Below are 21,687 nucleotides of genomic sequence, written 5' to 3'. Positions count from 1 at the left end.
TCCCCAAATCACCACCATTACTCCTAAATCAACTTCATCTCTTCGTAGTATCCACAAAATCACAGTCTCTTCGCCCATCAAATCCTTACAAACAACGATATTGCTTGATTTTTGGAGGTTATTTGTTGTTTAGATTCGACAGGTATCTTCTCATTTTTTTCTTTGAAGGTTTGTATATGTTTATGATATATTCCTAGTGTTGAAGGTTATTTTCAATATTGAATGTCAGAAATCAATACTCTCAGGAGGGTCACAAGAGGTACACATTATCCCGATAATTGCTTGGTGGGAATACCCTCGTTTGATTTGTGTATAGCTCAAATTTTAGGTTCCATTGCTGCGATGGAGATAGAGAAGAAATCAAAGTTTTTCTTAATAACCCTATAATATTGAATCTGAAAGGGCTGGTTCTTCTAAGAGGAAAGAAGGTTCAACACTGACAGTGGATGAAACAAAAATTGATGCACTTTGCAATATTCGACGTCATCATCCAACCCCGAGGAACTGGTGCATACAACCTTGCCCACTTCTCATATCCAGCTGACTCCAAGTAGTTCTTCACCCTTACATCAAACTGCTCAACCATTTTCATTAGCCTATAAAAATCAGTTTGAGTATACGTTTTTGCCATAATGTAAAATACTTCACTCAATTGCTCATTTGATTTTCGAAAATTCTTGCATACATTTGCCCACAAGTGCTAATGCAAGCGTAATGCTGCATATTGTTGTATACTCTAGACACAACCTTTATTATTGATTCAGAAAAATGATGCTGCTTGGACATGGTGTTTGAACAATTCAAAGAAGCTTATGCGGGAAAGAGAGAATATGTGTGTGGTATCTGACTGAAATGAGAGAATAATAAAGGATGTATCTAGAGTATACAACAATATGCAGTATTACGCTAGCATATGACACTTGTGGGCTAATGTATAAAAGAATTTTCGAAAATCAAACGAGCAATTGAGTGAAGTATTCTACTCTATGGCAAAAACGTATACTCAAACTGATTTTGATAGGCTAATGAATAGGGTTGAGCAGTTTGATGTAAGGGTGAAGAACTACTTGGAGTCGGCTGAATATGAGAAGTTGGCAAGGTTGTATGCACCAGTTCTTCGGGGTTGGATGATGACGTTGAATATTGCAGAGTGCATCAATTTTTGTTTCATCCACTATCAGTGTTGAACCTTTTTTCCTCTTAGAAGAACCAGCCCTTTCTAATTCATCATTCAGATTCAATGTTATAGGGTTATTAAGAAACTTTGATTTCTTCTCTATCTCCATCGCAACAATAGAGCTTGAAATTTGTGATTGCATTTGAGTTATACACAAATCAAACGAGGGTATTCCCTCCAAGCAATTATCGGAATAATGTGTACCTCTTGTGACCCTCCTGTGAGTATTGATTTCCGACATTGCATTATTGAAAACAACCTTCAACTTCAACACTAGGAATATATCATAAACGTATACCTATATAAATCCTTCAAAGAAAAAAATATTTAAAAAATGGTAATTAGAAGATACTTGTTGAATCTAAACAACAAATAACCTCCGAAAATCAAGCAATATCGTTGATTGTAAGGATTTGATGGACGCAGAGATGTGGATACTACGAAGAGATGAAGTTGATTTAGGAGTAATGGAGGTGATTTGGGGATAATGGATGAAGGCATAAAAAGTGAAACTAGGGAAGAGAAAAGCGTGAAAAGTGGGAATTTTTTTTATGCGTGTGAAATGTTAATTGCTATTTATTAATTAAAGATATCCATAAAATATAAATAAAGTATACTATAGCTATATTATTTTAATATAAAATGTAGTTTGCCATCTTCTGTAGTTTTACCTTATTTTTACCTACACAAAATAGTTGAAGAATTGTGGTCCAATATATTCATAAACCTCCAGTTCAACTAAAGTTGTAACAGGCCCATAGAGTTGTGTCCACTAAATATTAATTCTATAGGACTTAGATGAACATGCATGTTACAGTCCATTATTTACTTTGCTGAATGAACTGAACATGTATTTTCTTCATAATATTCTAAGGCCTCATTTATTTGCATTTAATTATTCAGATTTTAACTACCGTTTAACAATAGCCACCATTTACAATTATTATCACAAACTACCACAATAGCCATGAATCACAATCTTTAGTCACCACGGTATAAATCGGCAACTACATCACGACCATCGTTAGCTATTACCATCATCCTTCACAACTATCAACTGCCATCACCAACTACTAGCATCAACCTCTACTCTCAATGACCATTAGCCACCATTATCCTGACTGACATCTCTAACCACCATTGCTAGCCATTACCTAATCTCTTCATTATTACCCCTACATAGAAACTGTGCCTGAAGGTGCCATGCTTATGATGGAAGGAACTAGGCCCTTGTAAAGAGAGAAGAAGGTCCCTCAGCGCGAATCATGTCACTGAAAGCACCAACTGAGCCTCCCAATGATGCTACATTCCAATCCTAATATGGAAGATTGACATGTTCCAAGAAAAACGTGATAGGATCATCGTTGAAGGGTTAGAACTTGAGATAGTTCTTTGAATATAGCCATAAAGAAGAGAGCCAAAGACTAGTATTTTGCATACTACAGGACTCGCAAATATATAAAGGATAAAGCTCTATTACCCAACTCATAGAAATACTTAAACCGATCAAATTTAGCTTAAGTCATTACAGATAAACTGAATCATCAATAGCAATTCCCACAGCTTCTTCATTAGACAGTGTCCAGCAATTATGCTAGCGGCTTTTTAAAGATTTATTAAGCCTCCAGACCATATTCTCTAAACTTTGTTAGTTCTGCTGAGTCCATTCAAATCAGTGACATAGAGTCAAAGCAATCAGCATGACGATGTAGGACAATCGAGAAACTTTTGTATGATTAAGCAGTAGGTGCCACTTAAAGAAAATAAGTTGTCAAGCTAAGCAGTCAGAAAATGTCAATGGGTAAAGTAAATTTTAAAAAACCAGTATCAACTTGCATTATTTTTCAAGCACACAGTCTAGGCAATCTAAGAGCTAGTTTCACCATAGAACACACCATATAACACGACAAGAAAGATAAGTTCCGTGTCTAGAACCAACTTGCATAGCAACTTTAACTTCTCTCATTTGATTTAGTAGTGCAGATACAGATACAAATATATATATAACACAACAGAGTTCAACTTGTTATGCTTTTCAAAAAGAACTCAAGAAGCAAAAATACTGAAAAATGTTAAAATATCACTCACAATTCCATAGGCATGCAGAGCACAGTGGCTGCACTTCCTGCGGCAGCACCAGCAACAAATCTTTCGAGATTAGTTGCTTCCTCATTATCAGTTAATTAATGAAGATAGTCCCTTTATTTTTCATAAGAATAGAAGTTGATAGACTTAAACGGAGCTATGCGTAGAACATTGATATTATGGAACCAGCAACAGATACATATAGATATTATGGATTCATATAGCTGACCCCAACTAGTTGTGTCTAAGTTGATTGATACAAAAAGGTATTTCATATTGATTGATAGACAGCAATACAGAATCATACCAACAACGACGATGACTAGGCCTTTATCACAATATTCCTGTTCTGTTCTATTTAGTTCACCTCTTAAAATAGAATAATAATCAGTAAATGCATTTAATCAACAACTTCATAAAAAAAAAAGTAATGCATTTAATCAACAAATTCAAGTACATATAAGAAGATAATTTAACAAAAGTTATCTCCTTTAAACAAAGAGGATTAACATACTAACCGCTCCTCACGACAAAAGATTCAAATTTTTGGTTCTCGATTTGAAATATCAATTGTGCCAACGCGTTCATTTTCTGGTAAAATTGACCAATTTGGAGACTGCACTGCCCTTAACCACTTAAAATCATCTACATTCGACCAATTCCCTGTCTCTTCACCAAGATTAGCTTCCTCAAGATCCTTCTCAATCCCGTCATACTTTAAGCAATACGGTGCAAACCTTACACCATCACTATCCTCGATTATCGGCCTACTCCTCGCTCGAAGATAAAAATCACATCTTTTAGCTTGATGAATCCGAATCTGATGCGATGCCATAACGAACACACAATTTGTCACTTCTTCAATCAACACTGACCCAAAAACAGGTCCAACATATACCTTACAATCAATCAGTTTATGCACAAACAATGCCCTCACATTCCCCATTAATCTCACATCACAGCCCTTTAAATCCGATAGAACAAATTCCCTAATCTCTTCATCATTACCCCTACCGAATTCCTTCACTAATACCTCATTTTCTTTTCCCCTAAACCCTGGCGAATCCAAAACCCTTAACACTGAATCCTTTGATTCCATATTTGGAACTTCTGATATGATGTCGTTTTGCGTTGTGATTTTCTTCGTTGATTTGTTTTTGAAAGAGAATTTCTTCCTTGGGATTACTTCGCACGTAACCTGTTCGACTAATTGTTTTAGATCGGTTATGGTTTTGAGGCATGTACGGACTTCGTAGGACGGTAGGGAAAAAGAGTTTTCAGCGACGAGTTTTTCGAGATCTGCGATGGATATTGAGACGTCGTCGAGTTCGGATTTAAGAGTCGGGTTGGAATGCGGGTCGGGCGTTTGACGAATGCGAGAGAGTGTGGATTCAATGGAGTTTTTGGATTCGGAGAAACGAGAAAGAAAGGAACTTGTGGAGATGAACGTAGAGTTCGATTCCGAATTGGGTTTGCGAGCCAAACGGGATTGGTGCGAGTTCGAAAGGCGTTCGATCATCGCCGCATGCTTCCTTTGGAGAGCGGAATCCGACGCCTCGGCGGCGGCGGTGTTCGGGAGATTATCGTCTTCTTCCATAGATGAAGAAGTTGCACAGTACTTTGTTCGGAGCTCCACTTGACTGAAAAGTGAAAATTACAAGTCTAATGAACTGCTGGTTTAGAGTTTAGACAAATTGCAGTTTGGTCTCTCTAATATTTGGGAATTAGAGCTCTACACCCTTTTGGCGCTTAAAATATTACGTGTTTAAAAATATAAATTCGAAACTTATAATCTCAAACTTGTCATAGGTGGAGTTAGGTAAGATGGAAGGGGCTCATTCGAACTTTTTTGAAACGAGAATAAGATTCAAATTTGGAAGTGTAATAAGTTGGAGAAAAATAACTTCCAGCCAAACTTTCTATAGGTTGGTTAAATGTAATTTTGCAATAATGATAGGATGTAATCGAGCTTTACATCTACCTTTGTTGGGGGTAGAGAAGCCAGTTCCAATAGACCACTCGGGGCTCAAAAGCACCCAATCCAGAAAACGATTAATGGAAATAGAGTTGATGGGAATTTAAAATAAACATAGGCCAAAAGCGTCACCACGACCATTTCATTTGCCAGCCATACAGCAACTTTACAAAATGAGCACCTTCCCAGTCTGCAATTTTCAAGCACAAAATGCTTCTTTTTTTTCATCCCCAAGTTTAGTGTACATGCTCTTATATGTATGTCATAAATAAACCGCGAAAAAGAAGAAACAGAAGCTGGCAATCCAATATTTAGCATAGACATTGGAGTTGAAGTCTCGAAGATACATCGGTCATCATCCTAATTGACGGGCTTGGTCCTTCCAAAAAGAGTTATCTAATTTTGTGCCCTGTTATCCAAAACCCACTTGAGCAGAACTACGTTGAGAATTTCTTTGGCTTGTGGCTAGACTGGATAATTTGCCAGCTTTCTCTAGTCCACTTTTGATCCAAGCAATGTTGTTCAAATCTGTGGCCATAGAAGCTAACTCATGGCTGAGGAGAGGAGGATGTTCCTCGTAATCAACAAACTCGGGACCCAACAATGAACTTTTGGAGGTGCTCTTGGTGGTAGCTGCACAGCAACCATGGCCACACCCCTGAGGAACTATGGTTTCACCAGATACACCTTCAAGAAGTTTGCATATATCAAAGTCTGGTGAGAAAGTGTGGATCAGAGGCCCCTGCATTGGCACTATTCTTGAAGTTACAGAAGGGTTATAAACATTAAATGCGCCAATTTTCTCAGTTGGATGAGAAGCAGGTGGATCACTGTTTCCCATAGATGTAGGACGACTTCTTTCAAAAGCGAAGTGTGGAGTTTTCTCAGGAATACCACACGTCCCATATATTTGATCTTTGTCTTCAGACTGGCTGGTCATGCACTCAGTACGACTAACTTCTTGCATTTCGAGGGGCTTAATTTGGTTAACATCTTCACGTGACATAGTTTCTTCAGATAATGCCTTGGCTTTGTAAATGCTACTATCATCTAACATCATGCTGCATACTGGTTTAACCCTCCATAGCCCTGCAAATCGACGCCTTAGTGTAGAGTTCCAGTGGTTCTTAATTGCATTGTCTGTTCTACCAGGGAGCAATTTTGCAATTGCGGCCCATTTATTTCCATGGACGGCATGCGCATTAATTATAATGTGGTCTTCTTCATCTGCAGCAAAGAAAGCTTTGATTAGGCTTCAGGGAAGAATATGGTCATGACTCATTAAAATAACATGGATCGAGGAGATTCTTAATGGAAATGATTACTCTTGCTTCTACTAAATTAAACTAAATATGAATAGAAGTCCCAAAACCAAGATAATTTGACTATTAAACAAATTCACAGAAAGAAAAACTCGTAAGCATTATTTTAACTGTATAATCTACCGCCTTTTAAGGAAAGTGCACTTGCTCAGTGGGACAGAGCTGTGATGTGCTGCTGAAAAGAAACATCACAATATTCATACTTCAGTGTAAAGTTTATGCATCAAATCAAGAGTTTAATGTAAAGTTCTAAGTTTCATTAAGCATTGCAAGACTAAAAGTAAAACAAACTACAAGAACAGCTTTGGTTAATAAAAGTAATAAATAGACATCCATGAAAAGTAATACAAGCTACATGAATGAAGAGAGCAGCTTTGGTCACTAAAAATCATAATACAATTATGCCTAGATATATCCATTTGTACTCTTTGCATCACCAAGCACTCGTTAAATGAGCAAATCATGCATCATCACGTAACTCCGCCAGTGGGAGCTTGCTCATTTGCTGGCCCTAAATCTTGATAAAGAAAGAAGGTGAATGAACATCATAAAACTAGTCATTTTACGATGAATCCTCCTTCCTCACAATATAAAATATATAGTGAGAATGATGCAAAATAAATAGCGAAGGATTCACATAGCAAACACCACAACTGACTTGGGATTAAAGTTTAGTATGTTCTATGCATCACCTATGTCGTCATCTGGCCACTTAAATAGCTACTAGACCATCCTCATATCTTCTTGCCGTTCAACAATGTAGTGGTTCCATCCATGCACAGAGCAACTAGCAATAGCAAGAACTACCATGCAAAGAACAACTCAGCAAAAGGACATTTTTAGATGCTATAGAAAATTATTAACAAAGAAGATTATCTATAACATTGCCAGTGGCAGACTAGGTAGAAACCACATTTCCATTAACCTTCAGCAAATGGTAACACCAAAGTGACACAAGGTGAACTGTGAACTCCACTAAAGTTGATGCCTAAAGCTAAGTGCAACTAGAGACAAGTATATTTCATGTTTCCAAATTGCATGTTCATCTTGTAGAAAGAGATAGAGACAGAGTAAGCAATTACTCTTGACAACATTTGATAAAGAAGCAATCTCAGCTAGAACAAATTCTACCTCATCATGAAAAGAAAATGTTAATCATTTGCAAGCATTAGCAAGGTATGTTCACTTGAAGCAAATAACTCTTAAGGGAGGGAGTGAAGGGAGCTATGTCTGAGTTAAACTTGGAGATTGAAGACCTATTGTCTCTCGGGCATAGACACAAGTAACAAAGAACTTGGAGATTGAAGACCTATTGTATCTCAGGCACAGACACAAGTAACAAAGCAACTATAGGCCAATCTAAAATAACATATTCACCAGATGGCAAAGAAACCTAAATTGCACATAGTTAGACCTCATGCACCATTCGTCAAGATTTCATTTCATTTACATTTATAATTACCATTCAATGATTTTTATACAGGGGATTCTAACAAATTGGGTGCTGAACATCTCTAATGACTCGAACATAACACTATATTACTTGTTAGTAAACTTGGGTAATATTTGCCGAGGACACAAGCATGCATCAGTAAACCACTGTAAGAAAATCAGACTTTATAGTACTAGTCCTATACTAAGGAGTAAGGAGGCACTAAATCTCGAAATTCTAGTGTAACACTAAGCTACCAGAGGGGCTATCAGCCAAGGAGACGCACACACATGTTTTTTTCTCTCTCTCAGGTGTGTGTGTTTGTAAAGGGAGGGTGTAGGGCATGTGAAATAGAAAACCTATATTGCTCGGACATCTTTCAAAAAGGATGCATTTTTGGTGGATCCAACACAGGTGCAGCAACATTTTCGGAGACTCTAAGCAACATAGTTATGAAAACACAGAAATATACCAATGCAGAAGAATAAGTATTTAATTGAAACTCAAATATATAAACACAATCCAATATAAGCACCAAAAAACCTCCCTTTGCTAACAAAAAATGTGCCCTAATAAAAAGCCATCGAACAAAAAAATTCAAAAATCCGAAAGCACTTCAAACAAAAAAGGATAAAATAACAGCATATTACGTATCTATAAAAAACTAACAAACTTCAATAGAAAGCTAAACCAAAAAAAAAGCCGAAGGTTTTACCAGTAAAAGGCTTGCGTTTAAGCACCGGATCAAGCTGATTACACCACCGAAGTCGGCACGATTTCCCAGAACGACCTGCAATTCCTTGCGCTATCATACTCCAATTCCTTGCACCAAACTTATTAACAAGTTCAGTCAGTATTGCATCTTCCTCCGGCGACCAGGGCTCTTTGACTCTTCCACTACTAACTGTACTTCCTCTTCCTCCGTGCAACATCGCATCACCGGCATCAACCAAAGTACATCCTCCGTCGCCGCCATCGCCGTCGCCGGCGGCGGCGTAACCGTTCTGTTCCGCCTTTTCATTCATCTTCTCTGCTTATTGTTATCAGGTCTTTCAGTTTGTATAGACAACAGTGCCTTTTTAACTGAAAAAGTTGTTCACGTAAATTACGATTTTGTAAAATTCTTTATTTTAAATGACTTCGATATCCTTTTTATAGTTTAGGTATATATTTCATTACTACGACGTCGTATTTCGTCATGTGTAGTAGGGGTATAATTGTAACATCACAAAGTCGGCCCTTTGAACTGCCTTGGTAACCACCTCATTTGGTTAATATTACTTCTAGTCCTTCATTTATCGCTAAATGGTAATTTTAGTCCCTGTAATATTATCCAAAGCATATATAACTTCGATTAGTTGAAATGTACACTTTTGATCCTTTTACTTGTGAATGTTCGTCTCACCACTTAATTAATTACTCGTGTTTTATGTTAAGTTTGTAGTGTTACTTTATATTTAATGGTAATATAATTCTAGATATAATTCTAACCAAGTTAGTTTAATTGATTTTTAAAATTTTGAAATCCAATAAAATAAAAAAGACAGATTGGTTTGGTTTTTTTATTTATAACTAATTGATAATAATAATAATAAAACAACATAGACATAAAAATAACAATTTCAAATGAGTATTAGAATTCAACAAATTACTTTTTACTATTAAAATTACATGTTTAAATTGCATAACTATAGAGATTCATTCACTCCACATGTCTAACAATTACGTAATTAATATACAACTTTAAATACAATGAACAATGAAAAAATCACCACATCACATATTCACAATTAGATAATACATTATAATTATTTATGAAAAAAAGTAATACATTATCATATATGCTTTTAGGGTTGTTCATGGTTATGGTTAAAAAATCAAACCGAACAACAATCTGAACCAAACCGATTAAAAAAATTGATATTTGGTTGGGTTTGGTTCAAAATTTTGAAAATCGATATTATTTGGTTTGTTTTTGGTTTTACTAAAAAAATCGCAAAAATAATCCAACCAAACCGATAAATTAGATATATAAATTTTATAATTATTTATATATTATTCATAAATAAAATATAAATATCTTATTGAATTTTTATTTACTTAAGTCTTTAACTTTACAATTTCCTCAAGCTCAACACTTTAGTCCAACTATAATAATCTTAAGTCCAAATCCATTAAAATCCATTTTAGTCTTTACCTACCCAACTTCACATAAAATAGTCACACTTTCTCTTAATTGAAACACTTTGTTCGTGTAATGATAACTCTAGTATTGCTTAATTGCTGAATTGAATCGAAAATAGCTTTTATGTGGATTGTTCATGTGCTAGATGTTTGTGTCTATTGACGTAAGTCCTAAAAAAATTACTATTACTTTCAAACAGGATAAACCAGAAAAACTAAACCAAACCGAATCAAATCGACAGTAACCAAACGGACGGTTATTTTTTTTCATTTGGTTGGATTTGATTTTAGAAATTTAAAAAACTAACTAGATTGATTTGATTTTGATTTTAATCAATAACCGAACCACGAACACCCCTATATGCTTTGCTGCCAAAAGAAAGAAAATAAATGTCCAGAAAAAGCATTTTTGTCTTTTGAGATAATTGGAAACCTACCACTTATAAACACATGTCATGTTTAAGAATGCTATGATCCCAACTTTGACAACTCTTGCCCCATATTATTGAATTAGTACTTTAGTAATAACAACGTAACACATGAAAAAAAGTTTATGAATACTTGAGTTTATCGTATGTATACCTTTTATTTACTATTTGACTTATAGGAGCTCCAAGCATATAAAATTTCAAAGTTAAAATGATCGCAAAAGAGAGCTCCAAATAATTAAAAGAGGGAAAGCTATGAGTGCTATTCAATACTTCTCTTTTCTTTTTTTCTAATTGCCTATGTAAATCTATTAAATATGATGGAAGTCAATAGGTGCTTGACTTTTATATATATAATGTGTAAAATGTGTATATATAAATAATGTGTACATACATTATTTATATAGTATATATAGTATTTATGGTTAATGGAGAGGCGATTGTATCTTCAATGTATACTCTATACTTGGTGAGTATACATCGATTATATAATAAATATACACATTATATACAATAATGAAGGGGAAAGAAAGTGTATAATGAGTGTATACAATGAGTGATCGATTTTGTGACGATGAAGAGGAAAGTAGAAATGGTGGATCCTAGCGCGATAATTATATTATTTTTCGATCTTGACGGCTAGGAAAGTAGGAGCAATATTGATCTGATTTTATTAGTTAGTACATGTTATTGTTTTATGGCTAAAAGTAGTGAGTTTGGAAATTTTGTTACTTTTTGGTCGAATGACTAATTATGTAACAGATTTGTATCTAGTGTTTATATCAAAGACTCAAGTCAATAACGGCAAGATATAAAATAGGTGAAACAAAGGCTTATTGAAAATTTCTTTTCAATCAAACATGAAAAGAAAAGAAACTATTTTCAATTTCTATAGAAAATTGAAAGAAAATTTTGGAAGTATTGAAGAAGTTTTGGGTAAAACCAATATTAATGTGCTAACGTGCTTAACACTTTTTTTAAATATTGAATACGTTATAGGTATTATACTTTTCAAGATCAACCTTTTTATTTTATTTTACAAGTATATACCTTCAAGATATACCTAGATATTAGAATAGGACAAGTAGGAAATTATAGTCACTCCATGAATAAGTCCAATGGAAGATGAACAAGTGTAAAAAGTAATAATAATATTCCTTGCCTGTGTGCCACTTTTCGTTTTTCGATATTCAAATTATGTAAATTTTAATTAATATTTCAATTTTTTTATCGTATTAATATGAAAAGAACTGCAATTTATATGTAGTATTTTTCTTATAGTTTTATAATATCAAAATTTGATTTTAAATTTTTAGTTGATCTAATCTAATGTAGCTGTAAAGATAAAGTATATTGACTCTCAATAAATGAAAAAAATGACACATAAATTGAAACGAACGAATTTTTATTTCACCTACTCAATACAATAGGAAAACCTTCAAATCTATGCATGAAAACCAAAAAAATTATTCATGAAACTTTTCATTGTCTTGTACATATGAAGCCCATATCATCAATTTCTTATATATTAGTGTTTATGTATAAAAATAATAATCTCTTATAAAAAGATTATAAAGCTTAAAAAATGTAAATAATCTACAACATCAATTTTCACGTATATTATATACATATTTTGTATAAGTATAAACTATTTATATACTTTATATATTTTATAAACTAGTTTCGAAGTTTTTAGAATTGTAATTATTCTATAAGTATTTAATTAGAGAGTATCATCCATAGGAAGATCACTATGAGATTTGCAGAATAAAATCCTCCCTTCAAATTTCTTAACTACAAAATGAAATCTTTGTGGATATGTTGTGGGTTGGCATATATTGATATTTACAGATGGATAAGTTTATAATATTCATCCTTATCATTGCAAAAATATTATATTATTATAGCCAAAAAAATAAAATAAGATGAAACAGTAGTTCCACTTAGGAGTGTATATATATATGCACTTGGAATAATTTTTTAAAAATAAAATAAAAATTCAATCAAATTATGTTCAACCACTTATTACAAGTACAAATAAGGTAGTTAGATAAATTTATAAGCTGGTCAAATTAATTTATATGTATAGTTTGATTTATTTATATATTTGGTAAATATTTGAAGTTATAAAATCAATCATTCCTCAATTTATAATTTTTCAGCTAATAAATTTAATTTGACCAATATTTTTTATTATTTTATCCTTGATTTTTTTTTCTAATTCTCGAAATACCTTACAAATATACTTTTAAGTTAATAATTCTTTTGAAAATAAATTAAGTGTATGTTAGTTATTTTATCAAAAGAAACATTTATCAATATATTTTTTACCAAACACATCATGTGTTTATTATAAATTTCAACTCTTTTATTCAATTAAATAACTACACACGTAAAAATATTTATCAAACATATAATACTTATCGATTATTTACAATCGACTGACCCAAGTTGACCCAAAATATTATTTTTGTCCCTTTCCTATTTCAAGCTTTTGGGCATAGCTTAAAGTATAATTTCTTTGATTTACACTCCTATGGTGTCATTGCTTTTAAGCAAACAAATTCACCTTTTTTTCTTTTTCTCGTTTCAAATATCCTTCTACTTTGCTTGAGAATACTAGACAAATTAAAGGCTTAGCTACACTTACTTCAAAATAAATATGATTTTTGTTTTAAAAAAAAGTATTTTGTTTATTTTATTTGGATCATTGAATCAGAGCGAAACTAGAATTCTATTGTTACAAGTTTGATAGAACCAATAATTTTAATCAAAATTTTATATTTATTGTTAATTCCGAACCTAATAAGCTTAAAATTCTAAAACTCAGAACACATAATTTCAAAATTCTAAATTCACTTTTCCATTCAATTATTTTGTTTTAGGTTGGATACTAAGGGAGAGAAGAGAACACAAGGAAAAAGTACAATGTTTTTTAAACCCCAAGTTTTAAATATTTTTATTATTATTTAAATTTTATATTCAGTCAAATATCATAATATAATATAAATTGAAGTGGATGGATATATTGATTTCTTCTCCCCCAATAATTTTTCATTTTGTCCCCTTTGAATTTTTTCCTTCATTTCTTACCCTTTATGCAAGAATAGGCTATATATATTGTCTTTCAATTTAGGTAAGAAAGTGAAACTACACCCATAGTATAGGCCAAAAAAAGGAAATATGTCACTTCATGTTATGGTAAAATATATAACTTTTGAAACACTAGTTTTCTTTGCAAGTGAAGTGAAATTGAGTACATTAAGTGAACTTGGCAAACACTTTGTTCTCATTGAAGAAACTACTTGAACAAGAAACTTTAGTTAATCTTAGGTTGTCTAAGAATTTATGAATTTGGATTATAACTTATAAGTTACTTATATATAGTATTATAGTTTAAACTATTTTAGTATGTTAAAAGTAAGGCTTAATACATAGTCAATTTCTTAAAGTGTCAATAAGTTTTATTCTGATACTCGAAATATAGATTGTTCGAATTAAATATTGAATCATATGATAAATTGTATTTTTACCAAGACACTTTTATTTCAAATTTTGAAAAGATGTTTGTTTGCACATGTTTTCAAGTGGCCATATTAGCTAGTTGTTAATTAATGAAGTTATATCTATTGATTTTAGTTAGATGAACTATTAAAGGTCACTCAATTATTATTAGAAATCGAGGTAAAAATAATTGTGCTATAAAATATAATTTTTGCACTCATTTCTCATCAATTTAGCTCAGAGAGAAAAACACATGTTGAGAAACAGATTTTCGCTAAAAAAATTTCATGTGAAACACTATTATTTGTTCTTTCCTCATCAGTTCAATTAATATATCTGTGAAAATAATCGGTGAATATTTTCGATCTATCAATTACAATCAGATAGTCTTATTATTCCGTTAAGGTCTCAAAAGTTTGGGTGCTTAGAATAAAGACTTTATTAGCACCCTTTTAATTAGATATTGAAAGACAATTATTATTATTATTATTATTATTATTATTATTATTATTATTTTTGTTTATAATAAAATATAACAATATGAATTTATTGATTCTAATTAATTCCAAGTAGTTGGTGATAAATCTAATTTTTATTAATGTAAATCTCTACAAATCCTGTTAGTGTTGGCAATTACTAAAATGGATTGGATTCGTGTGTGAACGTGCATGACATGATTGAGGTCTTTTTTTAAGTCAATTTAAGTACCATAGTCTATAATAATTTTAATACAGACGAATACAAAATATTAATATCAGATTCATCTAAATCGTAAAATATAAATTTATAAATGAAAATTACAATAAATAACAAATATAAACTAATAACTTGATTGTTATTATTTTACGATTATGTTAAAAATTATAAATATTTATTCGATAATATAAATTTAAATTCTGAATCCACCCTGCGACTAATTATAATCATAGTGCATAGGTGATTAGTGAAGGGTGGATAAATATTGAGAACAAGCCAAATCTCTATGCCTGTTAAACAGCAAACCATAAACATTATTAGAAAGGGAAAAAGAAATTGGATTATGGAAAGATTTTATTAGCCTGTCATGTGTTAGTATAATTATTAATTATGATTGAAAAGAAGAAGAAGATGATGACAAATTTTAAATTAAAAGATTACATTATGAGTGTCTGATCGGATTGGTTAAAGTTTGAAACCTACAACTATGTATGTTTCATCGTCTAGTAAGTGAGATAAAGATAATAATTTGGGAAAATTATATGAAATAACAAACTATTAATTCAAATTAAATGTTATAGTCATAGTTTATTTTAATTGTAATTTGCAGCAAATATCTTTTTTTTTTTGCCATCTGATTCGATATACAATTAGTCATTTTATACATTTAGGTATAAAATGTATAAAATGTGTTTGTGTTTGTATAAACCGAGAGAAAAGTGGATATACAAATACAAATACATATATTTTCGTTCTATACACTTATAATTATACAAATACAGATCTTATTATACAAATTACAATATATAAATGAATTTATACAAAACTGAACAATTTGTATAAAATTGGATGTTTGTCGCGAATTATACAAATCAAAAGCTCCATAGCAAACATAAAATTTGCTATGGAGCGCAATTATGCAAACTATAACTATAACATACAAATATGATTTTATGTTTACTATATGTGAAAGTATTAATAATTTTCACTTTAACACAATACACCAAACATGATCTTTAACAATAATTAATTAACGATAATAACTTAATTGCCATTAAATATATATTTTTAAGTGATAATTAATATTATTTTGTAAATGTCTCCAAAGCCTATAACCACAATGAATTCAGTGATAAATAACTAATGTCAATGAAAACTTTAACACTCTTTATTACTCCCTCCATTCCATATTAATTGAATTTTTGAGGCATTTTCCATTTTTCAAATTAACTTAATTGTTCATTTTTCAAGACTACTTTTAGAGTGTTCTTCCAATTTTATCCTTCATTTGGATTTTCAATGTGATGACTTCAATAAATTTGACAATAATTAATAAGGGTAAAAATGGAAAATTATGTTCAATTTATGTCTTAATCTACTTTTCTTAAAGGGTGTGAAACACCTCAAAAATTTAATTAATATGGAATGGAGGGAGTAATATACATATTTATTGCCGTTAAAAAAAATTATTTTTGTTCTGATGATCCACTACACCAAAAACGTTATTTGGCAACAATTAATTAACGACAATAACTTAATTGCCACTAAATATGCCCTTTTAGTAACATTTAACATTCTTTATAAATGTTTCTAAACTCTATAGCAACATTCGATCCAATAACAATTAACTAATACAAATAAAGACTTTACCATTTACATATTTATTGCCGCTAAAAATTATTCCGATTCATATGATAGTTAAGCCGTGGAGTTAGGAATCCATTAAGGCGCAATCCACGCTTTCACAAAAAGAAAAACTCATAAGTCTCCTAACTAAAATTCACTCCTTAACATATATTTCAACCACTAGTCAAAAATATACAACAAAAAGTACATTATATAAATTTTTTTTTTAAAAAAAAACTCCAAACAGAAAAAAAATAAACAAAAAAAATAAATTCGTGCTGTCACGACAATATTAGACAAAGAAATGCACGTTGTGTGTGGATGACTCCTCATTGGTCGGTTGGTTCTCTGTATTATTCAAAAAAAAAACTTTGTAATATAATTCCAATAATACATTACATACATTTGCATTATTATTACTAACTTTCTCTCTTCTTTCTTCTATTCTTTCATATCCAAAATCTCCAATATTCATAAGCTCAAAGCTTATTTATTTCAAATTTGATATCGAGTTAACAAATGAGAACGTTGTGTCCTAATTTGGATAACGAAGATGGTCTGGAAACGGTACTTGAAGTACCAATTCCAGAAGAAATGTTTGTTAATTCATCACATAAGAATCATGTTAAGTCGTGGCAAAATATGAAATCTTGGATTAAATCTCATAGTGGTAATAATCATCATCATCATCATCATGATAATTATTATTATAAATCAAGTGCTGTTTCAGTAATTGGTGGAAGAAATGCTGAGATTCAACTATTGCTTGGTGTTGTTGCTGCTCCATTGATTCCTCATCCTATTAAATGCAACAAGCATTCTCTTAATAAGAAGATTAATGATCATCCTATTGTAAGTTCTTTTTACAATTCTCTCAACTTTCTTTGATATTGTATCTGTCTCAATTTATATGGTACGGGTCAGATTTAGAGAGTCAAATGGTCAAAAAAAGACTTGTTTGAGTCTCGAAATACCAGAGGTGCCACGTATAGGACTCAATAATCAAGAATATGTGTTAGTGTGATAGAGTTGATTTTTGATATGGTCACTCAATTAATAGTTATTATGTCAGAAAAGTCGGTTTATTTGTTGAAGAAAATTGGAAAAGATCAAGAAATTGTGACTTTATGAGAAATAATAACTATTGGTTGAGGAATCATTCGAAAGATAAACAATATACGAACTGAAACTTTTTTTTTTTGTGTGTGTATGTGTTATAGGAAACTCTCTCCGTTTCAGTTTTTATGTGAGTTTAACTCGGTAGCTAATTTAAGTAAAAAAAGTGAAAGTTTTGAGATACTTGCAAACTCAAACATATCATAACATTTATAGGGATATAAAGGTTTTACGGTAATTAAAGTTAAAAAAGGTGAAGTGTAAGGTTAATTATTTTTAAATATAAAAATGTATCAATTATTTAAGAAAGGAATAATAAGAAAATAGTTCACATAAACTGAATCAAAAGAAGGATAAATAAGAAAATAATGTCACATAAATTGAAACAGAGGGAACAATAATATATTTTTGTGTACCTTTAGATACAAGTTCTTGACTAGACAAGTAGATGAAACTTTGTTTTTAGTTATTTGTGTTTGGTGAGATTGCATATACTTGAACTAGTTTATTAAGTACTACTTGTTACCTCTTACCAACTCTAGGCTATTGTACTTGAACAAATGGAAATAAATTTACAATGAAATTTATGTATGGATTTGCTTATTAAGACAATGAAACCTAATTCGATCTTTATAGAGTTCTCGAGATACTTTATTTGTTCACTTAATCAATGGTTGATACATTTATACAGGAGGCTTCGATGGCAAAATATATAGTACAACAATATATAGCTGCCGCGGGAGGAGAACATGCTTTGAATTCAATCAATAGTATGTACGCGATGGGGAAGGTGAAGATGATGGCGTCTGAATTTATTGAAGGAGATGGTCTAGGATTGAACAATGGCAAAGTAATGAAGATCAAAACCGCGAAAAATGGGACAGGGGAAATGGGAGGATTTGTGTTGTGGCAAAAAAGACCTGATCTTTGGAGCATTGAGCTTGTAGTTTCAGGATGTAAAATCAGTGCTGGAAGTGATGGTAAGGTGTCTTGGAGACAAACTCCATGGCATCATTCTCACGCATCTCGTGGCCCTGCTAGGCCTCTTCGTCGTTCCTTACAGGTATTTTTTTCAATTCAGACAATAAGAATTGAACTCACACGTATCACAAACATATGGTCATGTCACACCTAATATGGACCTAGGATGTCATTTTATCTTATCAATAAAATTGATCCAATTGACAATTTGGTGAATATACACACTTCTTAGCCTTTGAAAAAAAGTTGGTGTCAAGAAGTCAACATTACTGTTATTTGGAGTCCTTCCTTTATTTATTTTTTTGTCAAAGTCTTATTTATCAAGAGGCCAGGTTGTGTGTCACATGACTCGAATAAAGTTAAAATCTCATTCACAACTTGACCCTTTCAAGCAGAATTAGAGTCGGGATTTGAACCTAATGAATTCTGGATTTTAGGACACAACCTCGAGTACTAGTAGTTAGGTTCAATTGACAATTTTGTGAATGTACACACTTCTTAGTCTTGTCACTTGTGTGTCACATGGCTCGAATAAACTCGAAACCTCATTCACAACTTGACCCCTTCAAGTTGTTCTATAGGCAAGTTGATGCGAAAACTAGTACGGATCCCCAAAAAAAAGTCAGCACCAGTGAAAATGACATATTTACTCAACTATGAGGCACTAAATTGGAAAAAGAAAATAGTTGTTGAATGAATAATATGGTTCTCTGTTTATGTGGATACTAGTTGTGAATTGGCCTAAAATGACACTTTTATTTACTTAATTATATCATCAACATGTCATGTGTCTGTATCCGCTCTATTCTGATACCATGTTAAAGTCTGTGTCTGCTCTAATACCATGTGTTCAACAACGTCTGATTATGTCGATTAATCATGTTGACAGGGTCTTGATCCAAGGTCTACTGCTGATATGTTCTCCGATTCGATTTGCATAGGCGAAAAGCCAGTGCATGGTGAAGATTGCTTTGTACTAAAATTTGAAGCAGAGCCCTCATCTCTAAAAGCAAGAAGTAGTAGCAATGTTGAAATTATGAGACATACTGTTTGGGGCTATTTTAGCCAAAGAACAGGACTATTAGTCCAACTTGAAGATTCACATCTTCTAAGACTAAAATCTCCAAAAGATGATGTCTTTTGGGAAACAACAATGGAGTCATTAATCCAAGAATATCGAACAATCGATGGTGTTAACATAGCACATGCTGGCAAGACATGTGTTTCCTTATTCAGATTCGGCGAAAACTCAGAAGGACATACAAGGACTAGGATGGAAGAAGTTTGGACAATTGAAGAAGTTGATTTTAACATAAAGGGACTATCTTTGGATTGTTTTTTACCACCAAGTGACATGAAAAAAGAGGATGATCAAGAAATTATTAGTGATGATGATGATATAAACAAGAATTCAAGGCTTGAATCCAAGAATATTATTCATCATGTTAATAATCCTAGATTTATAACTGCTATAAAAGGTGCTGCCAAAATTGTTGCTATTGATGAAGATTCAGAGGACTAGTATTGAGGCAGGGGAAGACTTGTAAATAGTATATCTATGTTGATCTGACTCTTAAAAAAATGTTCGGCGTGTCATGTGTGCGTGTCTGATCCTCTAAAAGTACATTTTTGGAGAGTCTGATTAACATGTATATGTAGATAAGTATTAATATTCTGTGATCATTTTTGTACATAGAGAATCATAGGATATGGTTTTTTTTTTGTGTAAAGTGTTTTCATATATACATACACATCTCAGTAACTTTGGTTTGATAGTGAATTTACTAGGGTTGTATAATTGCATAATATACTCTGATAATATAAAGAATTTTTACGCTATCAATGTTATTTTACTTGATCAAGTAGGTTTTTCTTAATTAATTTCACTTATTATAGATCATTACATGTAATTATTACTCTTATGAAATCTTATGTGGACTATGTGTATATAAAAGCTGAACTGTATGGATCTACGACGTTGATTACGAATTACGATTCATGTGAACCTAAGTAACTTTTGTTTAGACTCTACATATAAATAGAAATTCACTAAATATTCACATATATTTAACTGTGAATTCAGTTATTATTATGATATTAACTTGAATCCGTTTATGATTATTTATATCTTGTAAAATGACTTTCATATCCCCTACACTTGTTTAAGTGGAAGGGTCTTCGATATTTCAAAGAGAAGTATTTAGGACGCTTTGGAGGATGTGATTTGTAGTTTAGATTCTTAATACGTTATAATGGAAAATGGTTATATTTGCTCCTTAATCATGTAAAATCAGAGGCGAATCTAGGATTTTTCGAACATGGGTGCACCAAGGCGAATCTAGGATTTTTCGAACATGGGTGCACCAAGTAAAATGTACTGAAGCGAGAATTGATCCTTAATCCTCAAGGTCAAAAGCTCAACATTTAACCATGTGGACCATTTAAACTTCTTGTAGTACGGGTGCAAGAATATAATATTATACAAAATTTTAAAAAATATANATGTGATTTGTAGTTTAGATTCTTAATACGTTATATGGAAAATGGTTATATTTGCTCCTTAATCATGTAAAATGGAATAGATTTGTCCTCCGTTAATAGTTAGGTTAAATACACACTCATCTTTACAAGTCGGGATCAAATTTTCCCTTATTTTAAAATGTTTTTAAACGAAGGGTAAAGTTTGAACTTTTCGCATAATTCATGGTCAATTTTAACTATTTCACATCGTTTAAAAGTAAATTTGATCATTCCCCACAATTTTTAGTTTTTCTTTTTTTGGGTTTATCCTTGCTCTTTTTACCGCTATTGTTCAAGATTGACTAAAAAAGAAAAAATGTGGTTAACAAATTGAAACAGGAAAATAATATTTAATAATATTATTTGAATGCATATGTATCTGCATAGAGATCTTTGTTAGAAAAAGTGCTTTGGCGATAGAAATAATGGTGCAAACACAGAAAAGATATATTTAAAAATTCATATAGCCACTTAGAGAATAATTTTTTTTTATTAATAATAGTAGTATCAAAGTTCGATTTCACTACCTACCCCTGCCTACTCCCTTTCCAATGAAAAAGAAGCACTAATTAATTAACATCACATTATTATATTTGAAAAAACAGAAATAATATTTCTTAACTCTATCAACTTGACAAATA

General features: G+C 31.8%; 3 protein-coding genes across 3 annotated transcripts; 1 reads left to right on the top strand and 2 right to left on the bottom strand.

Annotated features, from left to right (window-relative positions):
* Nucleotides 1-2,358: 2,358 nt before the first annotated feature.
* Nucleotides 2,359-4,942, bottom strand: LOC125866802 (tubulin-folding cofactor C). Its single transcript, XM_049547153.1, has 2 exons — nt 3,781-4,942; nt 2,359-2,492 (listed from the first exon to the last, which is right to left on the bottom strand). Exon 1 carries the CDS (start codon nt 4,857-4,859, stop codon nt 3,801-3,803), a length of 1,059 nt encoding a protein of 352 aa, XP_049403110.1. The 5' UTR covers nt 4,860-4,942; the 3' UTR covers nt 2,359-2,492; nt 3,781-3,800.
* A 595-nt stretch (nt 4,943-5,537) lies between these two features.
* LOC125866801 (transcription factor MYB25-like) lies at nt 5,538-9,038 on the bottom strand. The gene is made up of 2 exons (XM_049547152.1): nt 8,707-9,038; nt 5,538-6,464 (listed from the first exon to the last, which is right to left on the bottom strand). Exons 1-2 carry the CDS (start codon nt 9,014-9,016, stop codon nt 5,650-5,652), a joined length of 1,125 nt encoding a protein of 374 aa, XP_049403109.1. The 5' UTR covers nt 9,017-9,038; the 3' UTR covers nt 5,538-5,649.
* Nucleotides 9,039-16,844: 7,806 nt separating this feature from the next.
* On the top strand, nt 16,845-20,365 carry LOC125867512 (uncharacterized). The gene is made up of 3 exons (XM_049548041.1): nt 16,845-17,281; nt 18,237-18,608; nt 19,416-20,365. Exons 1-3 carry the CDS (start codon nt 16,949-16,951, stop codon nt 20,046-20,048), a joined length of 1,338 nt encoding a protein of 445 aa, XP_049403998.1. The 5' UTR covers nt 16,845-16,948; the 3' UTR covers nt 20,049-20,365.
* Nucleotides 20,366-21,687: the final 1,322 nt, after the last annotated feature.

This window comes from Solanum stenotomum, chromosome 6, assembly GCF_019186545.1.
Source record: "Solanum stenotomum isolate F172 chromosome 6, ASM1918654v1, whole genome shotgun sequence".
In the NCBI taxonomy this organism is placed as follows: domain Eukaryota; kingdom Viridiplantae; phylum Streptophyta; class Magnoliopsida; order Solanales; family Solanaceae; genus Solanum; species Solanum stenotomum.
Note: the sequence above shows the minus strand (reverse complement) of the source record. Positions and strands in the feature narration are given on the sequence as shown.

What these genes read in the sequence shown, in the direction of transcription:
- LOC125866802 (XM_049547153.1), bottom strand. Translation starts at nt 4,859, where the DNA reads ATGGAAGAAGACGATAATCTCCCGAACACCGCCGCCGCCGAGGCGTCG.
- LOC125866801 (XM_049547152.1), bottom strand. Translation starts at nt 9,016, where the DNA reads ATGAATGAAAAGGCGGAACAGAACGGTTACGCCGCCGCCGGCGACGGC. An exon ending in TAAACGCAAGCCTTTTACTG is followed by an intron (nt 6,465 to 8,706) that starts GTAAAACCTTCG and finishes TCTTTGCTGCAG; the next exon opens with ATGAAGAAGACCACATTATA.
- LOC125867512 (XM_049548041.1), top strand. Translation starts at nt 16,949, where the DNA reads ATGAGAACGTTGTGTCCTAATTTGGATAACGAAGATGGTCTGGAAACG. An exon ending in AGATTAATGATCATCCTATT is followed by an intron (nt 17,282 to 18,236) that starts GTAAGTTCTTTT and finishes ACATTTATACAG; the next exon opens with GAGGCTTCGATGGCAAAATA. An exon ending in CTCTTCGTCGTTCCTTACAG is followed by an intron (nt 18,609 to 19,415) that starts GTATTTTTTTCA and finishes TCATGTTGACAG; the next exon opens with GGTCTTGATCCAAGGTCTAC.